Source organism: Vombatus ursinus, unplaced genomic scaffold (assembly GCF_900497805.2).
Source record: "Vombatus ursinus unplaced genomic scaffold, bare-nosed wombat genome assembly UNPS02014825.1, whole genome shotgun sequence".
Classification (NCBI taxonomy): Eukaryota; Metazoa; Chordata; class Mammalia; order Diprotodontia; family Vombatidae; genus Vombatus; species Vombatus ursinus.
The window spans coordinates 8,334,377-8,346,487 of NW_020954603.1; the positions used below are offsets into that span (position 1 = coordinate 8,334,377).

The 12,111-nt window shown below is 53.4% G+C and overlaps 2 protein-coding genes across 5 annotated transcripts in view; one reads left to right on the forward strand and one right to left on the reverse strand.

Moving 5' to 3' along the window:
- The window catches only part of TIE1 (tyrosine kinase with immunoglobulin like and EGF like domains 1), a 31,833-nt gene extending 23,051 nt beyond the window's left edge, over positions 1 to 8,782 (reverse strand). Inside the window, exons 1-6 of the mRNA XM_027838031.1 lie at positions 8,262 to 8,782; positions 7,651 to 7,968; positions 7,446 to 7,556; positions 1,282 to 1,437; positions 857 to 988; positions 394 to 534 (exon numbers count right to left, since the gene is read on the reverse strand). Of these exons, the coding sequence (XP_027693832.1) occupies positions 394 to 534; positions 857 to 988; positions 1,282 to 1,437; positions 7,446 to 7,556; positions 7,651 to 7,968; positions 8,262 to 8,313 (910 nt within the window). The 5' untranslated portion in view covers positions 8,314 to 8,782. The remainder of the gene's footprint in view (positions 1 to 393; positions 535 to 856; positions 989 to 1,281; positions 1,438 to 7,445; positions 7,557 to 7,650; positions 7,969 to 8,261) is intronic.
- A 292-nt stretch (positions 8,783 to 9,074) lies between these two features.
- Positions 9,075 to 12,111, forward strand: part of CUNH1orf210 (chromosome unknown C1orf210 homolog) — a 6,827-nt gene continuing 3,790 nt past the window's right edge. The window contains exon 1 of one of the 4 annotated variants that reach the window (XM_027838164.1): positions 9,075 to 9,649. In XM_027838164.1, coding sequence (XP_027693965.1) covers positions 9,298 to 9,649 — 352 coding nt within the window. In that variant the 5' untranslated portion in view covers positions 9,075 to 9,297. Of the gene's footprint in view, positions 9,650 to 11,261; positions 11,318 to 12,111 lie in introns of those variants that run through there. The other 3 variants (XM_027838165.1, XM_027838166.1, XM_027838168.1) reach the window with 3 other exon arrangements.

Consider the following 12,111-nt stretch of genomic DNA (forward strand, 5'->3'; position numbering starts at 1 on the left):
AGGCAGAGGGAGCACAGGCAGGGAGGCAGACAGAGAGGCACAGGCTTGGGGGCAGGGAGCACCTCAGCCAACCTCTGCTAGAGGATTTCCCACATTCCCTCCAGTCAAGGAGACTTTCCCTCTAAGGTGACCTTTCTCTGCAAATATATTGTATTTACCTTTTTATTTGCATACCCCCTTCCTCCACTAGAATGTAAACTCCAAGAAGACATACAGTTTTTATGTCTTTGCCTTCTTTGGCCTGCCCTTTGTAGTAGCCTGTGAGGATGGAATGAGCACAAGGGGAGGGGAAAGAGAAATTCCTCTAGTCTGGGGAGGGGTGACTTTGGGTGGTTGTGGGGGCAGATTGAAAGGCCAACGTCAGGAAACGTTACCAAAATCAGAGGCACCTACCTTCTTGGCACTGGCCACCACCCCAGCCGGCCCCACAGGAGCAGCCGTAGGGGTCTGGGAGGCAAAAGGTGAGGCCCCGGCAGCCGGAGGTACCTGGACACTGCTGCTGACAGCCCTGCCCAAATCGGCCCTCTCTGCAAGCTGGGAGAGGCAAGTGTATGGGTGGGTCTGCCTGCCCCCACCCTCAGACCCTGTGCCCCACGAATCCTCTCAGGATTTCCTGGGGCTCTGAGTCCTGAAGCCTCCCCCGTATCTCCAGGGACCCAGATCTCCTGCTCCTTTCCCTGGGTCCCTGGGTCATATGATAGCCCCTACTCTGAGCCCACCCCTTCTTTCTCCTTTTACCCCAAGCTCTGGTAGCCCTGAGCCTTGGTCCCATTCCAGCCCCCTCCCTGAACACACTGTACCACCAGCCCTCCAGGATCCTGTCACTCTACTCCATCTTGATCCATGGATCCCTTACCCTGCTCGCAGCGGGTGCCTGTGAAGCCAGGGGGGCATACACACTCGCCATTCTGGTCATGGCAAATGCCACCATGTAGGCAACTGGGACAGTCCCTGGCACAGCTGGGGCCCCATCTGCCTGCACTGCAACCTGGGGGAGAGAAATCACCAGCCTGACCTGCCTCCCGCACACACGCCTGTGCCAACCATGGATAGCCGGGCCCATGGTTCTCACCCTTCACCCACTGACCTGCCTCCCTCACCCAGGCCTGTGCCCATAAGCTTCATGGATAGCCCAGCTCATGGTTCTCACCCTCCCCCCACTGACCTGCCTCCCTCACCCAAGCCTGTGCCCAGCTTCATGGATAGCCTAGCCCATGTTTGTCATCCCACCACCCACTCCATATCCCTCCTCCCAGTTGCCCCATTCATGCCAGCTCTAACCTCGGACAATGACCCTGAAGAAGGCACTGGCCAGAGGGTTGCCCTGCAAATAGGTGGCACTGTAGATGCCCCCATCGGAGGCCCTCAGGTTTGGAAACTCCAACGTGAATTTCCCATCCTGGGCCTCATGCCAGTCCAGGGTATAGAAGTAGGAGCCTGGGGAGGGGGAGAAAGAGGAGGAAGGTGGTGATGGAGGTGAGGTCAGGAGCCATTATCCTTCTTCTCTGCTCTGGTTGGCCCACACCCAGACTTTGAGGTAAAGTCCTTTTCTGCCTGAGATCCTGAGCTATCTCAGAGAACAGAGTGGGGTAGGCCTCTTGCGGGTTTGGGGGAGGCCTGGGCTAATTAGAGGCTCTGATTATTTTGCTTCTGAAAGGATTAGGGAGATTCCCTAGCATCCACAAAGGAGGAAACGGGGGAGCCTGCCTGAACTACCTATTGATTCATTGTAGTTCTGCCCAGGGGCCATATGACCTGCCCATTGTAGGAGCTGGCCCTGTCTGAGAATCCTGGTGAGGGGAGGAGGGGAAGCTCCCATCCTGGGGGCTCTAAGCTATTTGGACAAGTTAGTCTTCCCTTCCAGTTAGGTGAGGTTGGGTTGAGGAAAATGGATGCGTTTATTCTGAAGTCGCTGAGGACTAGTATTTGAAGGTCAGTCTTCTAGGGGAAGGATTAGTCTTGTTCTGCCTGGTTCTTTCAGAGGACAGAGCCAGGAGCAATGGGGAGAAGCTAGAGGGAGATCCACTCAGGCTCCACCTGCCTCGAGAGGGAGTGAATTTCCTTTCCTTAGAGATCTGTAAACAAGACTGGATGTCACGGATTGTTAGGTATGTTCTGTAGAGGAATAATATTCAGAGAGTGTGTGGGTTGTGGTGGGGGGACAGGCCTCCCATCCCCCCCCCAGTGGAACAGAGCAGAAAATGGCAGGCAGACTGAGGCAAAGGCCCTGAATGAATGAGGAAGGATAAATGGGAGTCATGGGCATTGGGATCTTTAAGGTCAGCCCTCCTACTGGAGAAGGACTCAGACGCAGTGGGAGGTGGTGGTGTAACCTGGTCTCAGCATGCCAGAGCACGGGGGCAAGCATCCAGGGACAATCTGAATTGTAGGGCCTAGGGTCATCTGGCAGAACCCAGAGCTATGGAATTGGGGTTACTGGTGGGTGGGGACTGAGTCGGGTTCCTCATTCAGGTCAGTGAGAAAAGAGGTGTGGCCACAGAGAGAGGGTAGGAGGGAGCCCCAGGGCAAGAGTTTTACTCCTTGCAGACCGATGTTAGCCAGGAATGGATGCCCTGGAGGTAGGTGGGACAGACTTGCCGACTTTGTCGTCCCCCTGGAGGGCTGCTAGCTTCCCTCACTGGGATCCTCAGGACTTCCCCCTCCCAGATGGGCTCAGAGGCAGCTTGAGGCCTGTCCGGAGCAGAGCCCTGCCTGCTGCCGCCAGGGCCATGGCCGTGGCCTGTCCAAACTGTCCCATGGCCTGTCCAGGGCTCAACACTGGAAGCGCTTACCAAGGCTTGGCCAATGGAATGGAAGTGGGGCTTCCCTACTCTCTGACTCTCAGCTGCTTTACATCCAGGGCAGAGCATCTTTGAGACAACATGGCAGGTGGATACTGGGAGACTCTCCCCAGGCTACACAGTAACCGTGTGTCCCCTGCACAACAGGATACAAGGGAGATGGATACATTGTAGCCCTGCTTCCCCTGGTGGTGGCTGAGAGGCCCTGTCCCATTCCTCTGGCAGAGCCCCAGGCGATACTGATGGGCCATCTGACAGACCGGCTGCACCCCAGCTGTTTGGGGCACTTTGCTCTGCTCTTCAGTGAGCTCGCTCAGCCTTTGTCAGCCCTGGCTTTGTCGGGTTACTGGGAAGCCAATGCAGTCCAGATAGGGCCCCCTCCCAGATGGCCACCGCTCCCGGAAAAAGGAAGCCATCCTTTGGCTCGGCTTACCCATTTCCGTTTCCATCCCTGACCCTGTGTGTTCCTGTCATCTGCTCTGACACTTTTTGTTTTTAGTAACATACTAGGCTCTCCTGCTTCCCTGCCCCTCCTCCACCTAATCCTCCCCCTCTGACCAATGAGGGCCCCAAATACTCCCAACTGCACAGGGTTGTCATTGGAAAGTGCTTTATAAAGCATGAATGGGAGAAGCTCTCACGATGGGTGGTGGAACCCAAGATGATAAGACACGGTGCCAGCCCGTGAGTTGTCCATAGTCTCAGACAGGAGATGAGGTGTGGACACACATAACTCCAGGACAAGGGAGGAGGAGCAGGTTTGGAGGGAGGTGTATGTGTAGGGTGCCCAGGAGACATTTGCACAGGGCTAACAAACGGGGCGGCTAGGTGGTGCCATAGTGCACAGAGCACCAGGTCCTGGAGTTGGGAAGACTCATGTTCCCAAGTTCAAATCTGGCCTCAGACACTGCCTAGCTGTGTGACCCTAGGCAAGTTACTTAACCCTGTTTGCCTCAGTTTCCTCATCTGTAAAATGAGTTGCAGAAGGAAATGGCAAACCACTCCAGTATCTTGGCCAAGAAAGCCCCAAATGGGGTCATGGAGAATCAGGCACGACTGAAAAATGACTGAACGACAAAAACAAGAGAGGCTAGAGGAGACAACTGCAGAAGGCCAGAGACTTGAGGATTATGTACACTGAGGTGACTAGCAAAGGGCAAAGGGCAAGTGCTTGCAGGGCAGCTAGGTGGTGCAAGGGGATAGAGCATTGGCCCTCGAGGCAGAAAGACCTGAGTTCAAATCTCACTACGAATACACTACCAGCTGTACGACTCTAGGCAGGTCACTTTCACCACTGTCTACTTCAGTTTCCTCATCTGTAAAATGGGGATAATAACAGCACCTATCTTCCAAAGATGTTGTGAAGATAAAATGAGATAATATATGTAGAATTCTATATAAATGTTAGTTATTATTATTATCAGAGGACGGAAAGTTTGAAGACGTAGGAGAGAGTGATAAGAAAAGTCCAGGGTCCCCTCCTGCTCCCACAATATCCATTCCTACTCCTGGGCTGCTGAGTTTTGCTTGACCAAGTCATAAGACACCTGACTTCCCTCTGTGAGGTCTGCAATTCACAACTTCAGCGAGGCCTTCACCACTACTTGGCAATCCAGTTAACCAAGCTTCTCCTCCTTCCTCTAGCCCCCATCTGTGTTCTCCCCTTCACACTTTTCTTCTCCCTCTATGCTATTTCACTTGCGGATCTCATCAGATCTCATGGATTCAGTTATCATCTCTATGCAGATCACTCCCAGATTTATCTGTCCAGCCCTAACCTCTCTCCTGCCCTCCAGTCCTATATCTCTAGCTGCCTGTTGGACATCTTGAACTGGATATTCTGCAGACATCTTAAACTTGGCATGTCCAGAAGTAAATTCAGCACCTTTCCCCTCAAGCTCTTCCCAATTTCCCTCTTAGGGCGGAGGGTACCATCATCCTTCCAGACCCCACAACCTAGGCATCATCCTCCCATATCCAATCAGTTGTGAGGCCCTGTTATTTCTGCCTTTGTAACATTCCTGGCCTGTGCCCCCTTCTCTCCTCTACCAAAGCCACGACTCAGGTATGACTTCTTATCACCTCACCTCTGGACTATTGCTCTAAGCTGCTGGTTGGGCTCCCTGCCTGCAGTCTCTCCCTATTCTAATCTGTCCTCCACTGATCCTTCTGCCATGCGGATCTGACCATACCACCTCCTGTTATCTCTAGCCTCCTCTTGGGCCCTGACCCCCTCCCTTCCTATTGCTCTCATCCTTTTTTTGCATCTCCAGCTCCTTTCTCTTCAAGGCCTCCTCCTCATTTGTCTAGAAATGTGCTTGGGTCTCCCAGGTGCTCTGGCCCTTTCTACCATGCTTTCATGCCATCCACCCTTGAGTGCTGAGTTTCAAGAGAAGCTGTGTGCCCTAGGAGCTACTATGGAGCCATCCAGAACTAGGCAGAGCAGACTGGCCCATTCCTTTCCAGCAGGGTAGGGCAAGGCAGGGATACCACTGGGCATGGTACACCTGGATTTCAGTAAGGCCTTTGGTAAAGTCTCCCAAGGCCTCCTTGTGGACAACCTGGAGGGATGGAGCCTGGAAGATGGCACCGTTAGGTGGAGTGAATGAGTAGTGATTATTGGGTCTGTGTCAGCGTGGTGCAGGAGGTCTCCAGTGGAGTGCTTTGGAGATGTGTTCGTGGTCCCGTGCTAGCTAACATTTTATCAGTGACTCGAATGAAGTTTGGCTCCCTCGTCCAGTTTGTAGAAGACGTGGAGCTGGAAAGGACCAATCTGACACACGGTGATAGAGCCCAGACCTACCAAAAGGTGTGCTTCCTCTGCCTGCATCTACATATATCCCCGGAGGAGCACAGGATCTGTGGAGGCAGGGGAGTCATTCAGGGCTGAACATTAGGAGGGTGAGGCCTGGGGAACTGGGATTCTGAGGTGAGGGTGAGATCAAGGGCAGGGTTGAAAGGGCTGAACATGGGCTCTGGCTCAGACAGTGAAGTGAGAACAGAATGAGGGTGTGTGTGTGTGTGTGTGTGTGTGTGTGTGTGTGTGTGTGTGCGCGCGCGTGTGCGTGTGTGTTTGTAGGGTATGTTGTTCAATTGTTTCAGTCACGTCCAACTCTTTGTGACCCCATTTGGGTTTTCTTGGAAGAGATACTGGAATGGTTTGCCATTTCCTTTTCCAGCTCATTTTACAGATGAGGAAACTGAGGCAAACAAGATTAAGTGACTTGCCCAAGGTCACACAGCTAGTAAGAGTCTAAGGTCAGATTGAACTCAGGAAGAGTATTCCTGACTCCAGGTCCAGCATTCTATCTACCACATCATCTAGCTGCCCTAAGGGTGTGTGCATGTGTATATGTGTGTGTATGTATAGGGTATACACGTATGCATATGTGTATATGTGTGCATGTATAGGGCAGGTGTATGCACGAACATGTGTGGTACACACATGGTTGGTACATGTATATGTGTGGTGTGTGCATGGTGCATGCACAGGCACATGCCTGTGTGGTATGTATGCATTTGTGGGTGTTTATGTGTGTGGTATATGTGTTACACATGTATAGTGATGTGTGAATGTGTGTGGTATGTGTGAGTGTGCAATTTGTATGGTATATTTATGATGCATGCACGTGTATGTTTGGTATGCACACACATGTGGTATGTACGGGTATGTGTGTGTAATGATATGTATGTATGGCATGCATGTGGTTGTATGATGTGTGCCTCTGGAGAACAGGTAAACGGTATTCTATCTGTCTCCTGTCACGTGCAGGGTCCTATGCTGGGCACTGAGGGGGACAGGGAGGTGTGTGCGAGATCCATCAATGACTGAGGTGGCCCCTGTCTTCAGAGAGCTCATCATTTAATAGGAAGAGGGGCTCTGTATTCCAATAGCCAGCCCCACGGAGGCCTGGTTATTGCTCCTAAAACTCCTTGCCCACCCTGACAAATCCTGCAGCACCTGGCTAAGCTTTCATCACACCCTTCTCTGGAGGATGGACACCCTACCCGCCTCCCTGTCCCCCTCAGTGCCCAGCACAGGCCCCTGCAAATGGCAGGGGTCAGGAAAGTCTGCTGGGGCAGACGGAATACCGTTTGCCTGTTCTCCAGATGCACCCGAGCAAGCACCTAGGCATGGGGACCCCTGACCTCCTGGAGCCTTCTCTCTGACTTGGCTGGAGCCAAGGGAACACAGCTGGACAGGGCAAGTGGTACCAAATTGTGGAGGGCCTTGAATGGCAGGCCAAATCCAAAGTCCCTCTAGGCAATAGGGAGCCAGTGAAACTTAGGACATGGAATGTCTGACCAGCTCCCAGTGAGAGGGAGGTCATTCAGGCTGGCACAGAGGGGGATTGAAGGGAAGTGGCCAACTGTTAGCGCCGGTGATGGAGTGCGTCTGCCGGGGCTGGAGTAACGAATGACCCAACCCCTTTGCCCTTCCAGCTCAGGGGCCCCTCTTGTAGAATCCCAGGATGTGGGAGGGACCTTAGACATTGCCTACTCTGTTTTTCTCATTCTACAAACTGGGAAATAGAGGCCTGGGGGGAGGAGTGTTCCAGGCAACACAGATAGTTTGGCGTGTGGCCATGGTGTTGGTGTTTGTGTGTACCTACGCACGGCAGGGCAAGGAGGGCTCACACTCACCGTTACTCTTCCAGATCACATCTTCTTGCTTTTCTGTACCGATTCGAGCCGACAGCACAACTGTGTCTCCAACATTCACTGTGTGAGTCACCTTGTCTGGGAGCAGGTGGGCTGGGAGCCCAGGGTGAGGTCAGGGGACAGGTAGGGCCAGCATCAGCCCTAACCCCCCATTTCGCCCCTTTCCACACTCCCAGTCCCAGCTTACCCCCAGGACTATTGTGAACATAGATCACACGTGTGCGTCGGGCCCTGGTTCCACCAATGCAGGAAAACACACCAACAAGGTCAGAGGGCTGGGAGAAGCCCCGAAGGGTGATGTGACGAGATCCATTTCTGGTAGAATGTAGGGGTTGGCGAGGTGGGAAAGTCCGAACAATGCGGTCATCCTTCTCCAAAAGCAGTGGAGGGTCCCAGACATCTAGGCCCCGCCCTGCCCCAGGCTCTCCAGACACACAGGTCAGAAAAAAGCGTTGGGGGTCTGTGAGGCGAAGGTCTGCCAGCAGCGTGAGGTCCATAATTGCCCCTAGGGTTCCAGATAGAAGACTGACTCCCTGACCCAGGGCCCCAGCTGACCACCACCCACATCTAACTTTGCCAGACCCTTCATTTGCCATATCTAATCCTAACCTCAATGTTGTTTTGACTCAGGGCCCCAGCTGACCACTGGATGACTCCAATGGACCCAGGACCCCATGATCTGCACTGACCCCTATCCCATCCTCAGTTTCTGGTGAGGATGGGGTACAACCCAGCCCTATCTGAGCCTGAGGGGACAGAAAATAGCCTCGAAGCTTGGCTCTGGGGGGCAAGACTTACCTACTTGGGAGGTAAGAAGGAAGAGGAGAAGAAGAGGGCCTCCTTGGCCCATGGCCCAAGGATAAAGTCAGGCCTGGTCCTCTCTGCAGGCTGCTCAGCTGTGTGTGGCCCCACGATTTGTTTCGGGAATAGTGTCTGGGCCTCTGTCTGGCTCCCTAGTGGTCAGAGTGACTTTCTGCCCATCAGTGTGGACTGGTCAGAATGTATGTGTGAGCATAGAGCGGTGTGCGTCTGTGTTAGTGAGCGTCTCCATCAGTGTTTGTGGGTTAGTATGTGTGTGTATTGATGCTGGTGTCTGGACTGGTGTGTTGTGTGCTTCTCACAGGGCCCCAGAAGGAAATGAGGCAGCTGGGGCTGGGGTGGTGGGAGTGGTGGTGTGTGTGAAGGGGAGGGGGGAGGGGAAGTTGGGGAGGAAGGGTCAGGAAGCTCAGGACTGCCCTTCCTTTCTCAGGGTCCCTCGGTGTCCTCCATGGCATGAGGGAAGGGGGCTCATTTCCCAGGCTGGTCAGGACAACTGGGGGGATCTCCCCCCCAAGGCAAGGGTACCATAGTGCCCCCTTCCTCTCCTCCTTTGGCAGGCCACCCTGCCCCCTCCCAGCCCCTAGGCAGGAAAAGGAGGAAACAGGCTGGGCTTCCGCCTATTCAGGGGGAGGGAAAGGGGCAGGGGCTAGGGCAGGGAGAGGGGAAGGAGGGGGGCCATTGTTCTGCACCAGGACGGGGCGGGCAGACATAGGAGAGTCCCCCTCCTCAGCTGCCTTCCCCTAAGGAGGACGCCCTCAGGGCATCCCCATCATGCGCCCCTTCCGCCAGCCCTACTCAGGGGTCCCTCCCAAGTCTGTACCCTGCCTCAGGCTGCGTATGTATTCCGGTCAGTGGTGGGGACGTGAAGGTGGTTATTTGGGGGAGGGGCACCCTGTCCAGTGTCTCTCACTGGCGGGTGGGACTCCCTCAGCACTGACAGCCTGACCCTCCCCTTGCACACTCATGGACACAGACACCCCTCGAACGCGAGAGGTGGTCACTAAGCATTGGTCCAATGAATAGAAATCATCAGCCTCCTTCTAGCAGGGGTCTGCAGGCGTTCCCAACAAATACGGCCCCACCCACTGCCATAGGCCCCTCCCATTTGACCAGTTTCAGCTTTGGGGGGATGGATGGAATCTTTTGCCCCGCCCACATGTGTCCCCGCCCCTCCATGAGCCAGGTACGGCCCCGCCCCCCTGGGCCAGGTAGACCACGCCCCTCCGGGCCAGGTACTCTCCCGCCCCTGCCCGTTGGCCCCGGAAGCCTAGCTCAGGAGCCGCAGGTACAGCTGTGTGGCGGAGGGAAGGAGATCCGTGTCCTCTTTGGCTCTGGGTTGTGTGAAGAGCCTGAGCGTGTACCTGTGAGTAAGTGGGTCCTTGGGTGTTGGGTGTGTGTGTTTGTGTGTGTGTGTGCACACGAGTTTATTGCCCTGGTGGCCTGGAGGGGCTGTCAGTTTGTGTCCCTGGGGTGGATCACTGGGTTAGGGCGTGTGTCTGTGGGTATATGCCCCGGGTGGGGCCTTGGGGGGTGTCTGTGTGTACCCTTGTGGGTAGGTGACTGCAGGTGTGTGGTGCTTGGTGCATGTGTGTGCCTTACGGTGGGCGGTGGGGGTATGGGGGTGATTATTGGGGGGGCACCCTGTCCAGTGTCTGGCGCTGGTGGGTGGGGCTCCCTCAGCACTGGCCCCTTTTAGGCTCCTATAGTTAGAAATGACACTCCTTGGACATCCTCCTCCTGAGCTCTTTTGCAGGCACCTGCTGATTCCTGGGTCTTTCCCTTCATCCTCCAGACCCACATCTTTGTGTTGTGCTTCTGTGTATCTTCAGTGTATCTCTATGTGTGTGCGCAGAGCATGTTGGGGGACAGGGTAGGGCCCAGAGGTTGTCTTGCAGGTTCCTCCAAGAGTGTTTGGGGATTCTTGAGGTGTGTGTTTATGTGTATGTGTGTGTTTGTGTGTGTGTGTGTGTGTGTGTGTGCTAAACCCCCACCAAAGGCTCTCAGACTCAGAGCTTATTGGGGTGAGGATGACTGTTCTTGATGGGATTCCTAGGACTGCCATCCCTCCTTTCATCTACTCAATTCTTCCCCTGGCACCCCTGCTCTGATGTTAAAAAAAATCTTTTATTAGGCTTCTACAATGGACTAGGTGTGGGGTTTACAATGACAAGAACAAGCAGTCCCTGTCCTGAGGAGCTTGTATTCCACTTGGGGTACAAATAGGGAAACAGCAGATGGCGGGAGGAGGGAGGGAGTGCTAACAGAGAGGTGGGGATCAAGAAGGACTTCCTGTAGAAGATGGCACCTGAGATAAGCACTGAAGGAAGGTTTCCTAAGAGGCAGAGGTGAGGAGGGAGGGCATACCAGGCATGAGGGATAGCTGGTATAAAGGTGCAGAGATGGGAGGTGGAAAACTGAGTCTGAGGAAACAAGTGGACCGATATGGTTGTAAGGTAAAGTGCTGTGTGATAACCTTGGGAAAAGCAGGCTAGAGCTAGACTGTAAAGGGCTTTAAATACCCCCCCCCCCTTTTTTTCCCTCAGAGGCAGTAGGGAGCCACTGAAGTTTCTTGAGTGGCAGAGTTATATCTGTGCCTTAGGAAGATGATTTTGTCAGCTGTGTGGAGACTGAATTGGAGAGGGAGAGTTGTGGAAACAGGGAGAGTGATTGACGTTATAATAATAGCTAGCATTTAATATAGTGCTTTGATGTTTGTCAGGTGCTTTGCCTCTGTTAACTCATTTGATCCTTGAAACAACTCTGTGGGGTTATTGTAATAGTCAGTCAACAAGCATTTATTAAGTACCTACTATGTGTCAGGGACTGTGCTAAGTAGGATACAAAGGAAAGTTAAACCCAGTCCCTGCTCTCAAGAAACTCAGTCTAATGAAGGAGGAAATGCGCAAACAATTATGTCCAAACAAGCTGTATGTATAGGAGAGGCTCTTGGAGAGGGTGGGGTTTTAGCTGAGACTTGGAGAAAGCCTGGATCACCGGGAAAGCCAGGAGGCACCACTGAGGAGGGAGAGTTTCAGGTATGGGGGACAACAATGAAAATGTCCGTTGTGGGGAGGAAAGACAGCAAGCAAACCGGTGTTGCTGGATCAAAAAGAACATGATGAGGAGGGGGTGGATATGAGGAGTGAGAAGGGAGGAAGGAATTGGGTTCCAGAAGGCTCTAAAAGCTAAACAGGATTTGATATTTGATCCTGGAGGTAATAGAGAGCTGTTGGGATGGATTGAATTGAGTGTGGCGGGGCCTGAGACTATCAGGCTTTTACTTTAGGAGAAGTGGAGGATGGAGTGGAGCAGACAGACTTGAGACAGGGAAGCTGCTCCAGTAGTCCAGGTGGGAGGTGATGAGGGCCTGTGCCAGAGTGGGACCAGTGTCAGAGGAGGGAAGGAAAGAGGTTACAAAGGTAAAACTGACAGGCCTTTCCAGCTGATTAGATATAGGGGATGAGAAGAGAGAGAAGGGCCAAGGATGACGCCTAGGTTTTGATCTTGGGTAACTGGGAAGATGGTGGTGCCCTTGATAGGGAATAGGTAATAGGGAAGTTAGAAAGAGGGGAGCGTTTGGCTAAAGGGAAGATAATAAGTTTACTTTTGAACATACTGGGTTTAAGAAGTCTATGAAGGGGGCAGCTAGGTGGTGCAGTGGATAGAGCTCTGGCCTTGGAGTCAGGAGGACCTAAGTTCAAATCTGGACTCAGACACTTGACACTTAACTAGCTATGTGACCCTGGGTAAGTCACTTAACCCTGATTGCCTCACTAAAAAGCAAAAGAGAGAGAGAGAGAGAGAGAGAGAGAGAGAGAGAGAGAGAGAG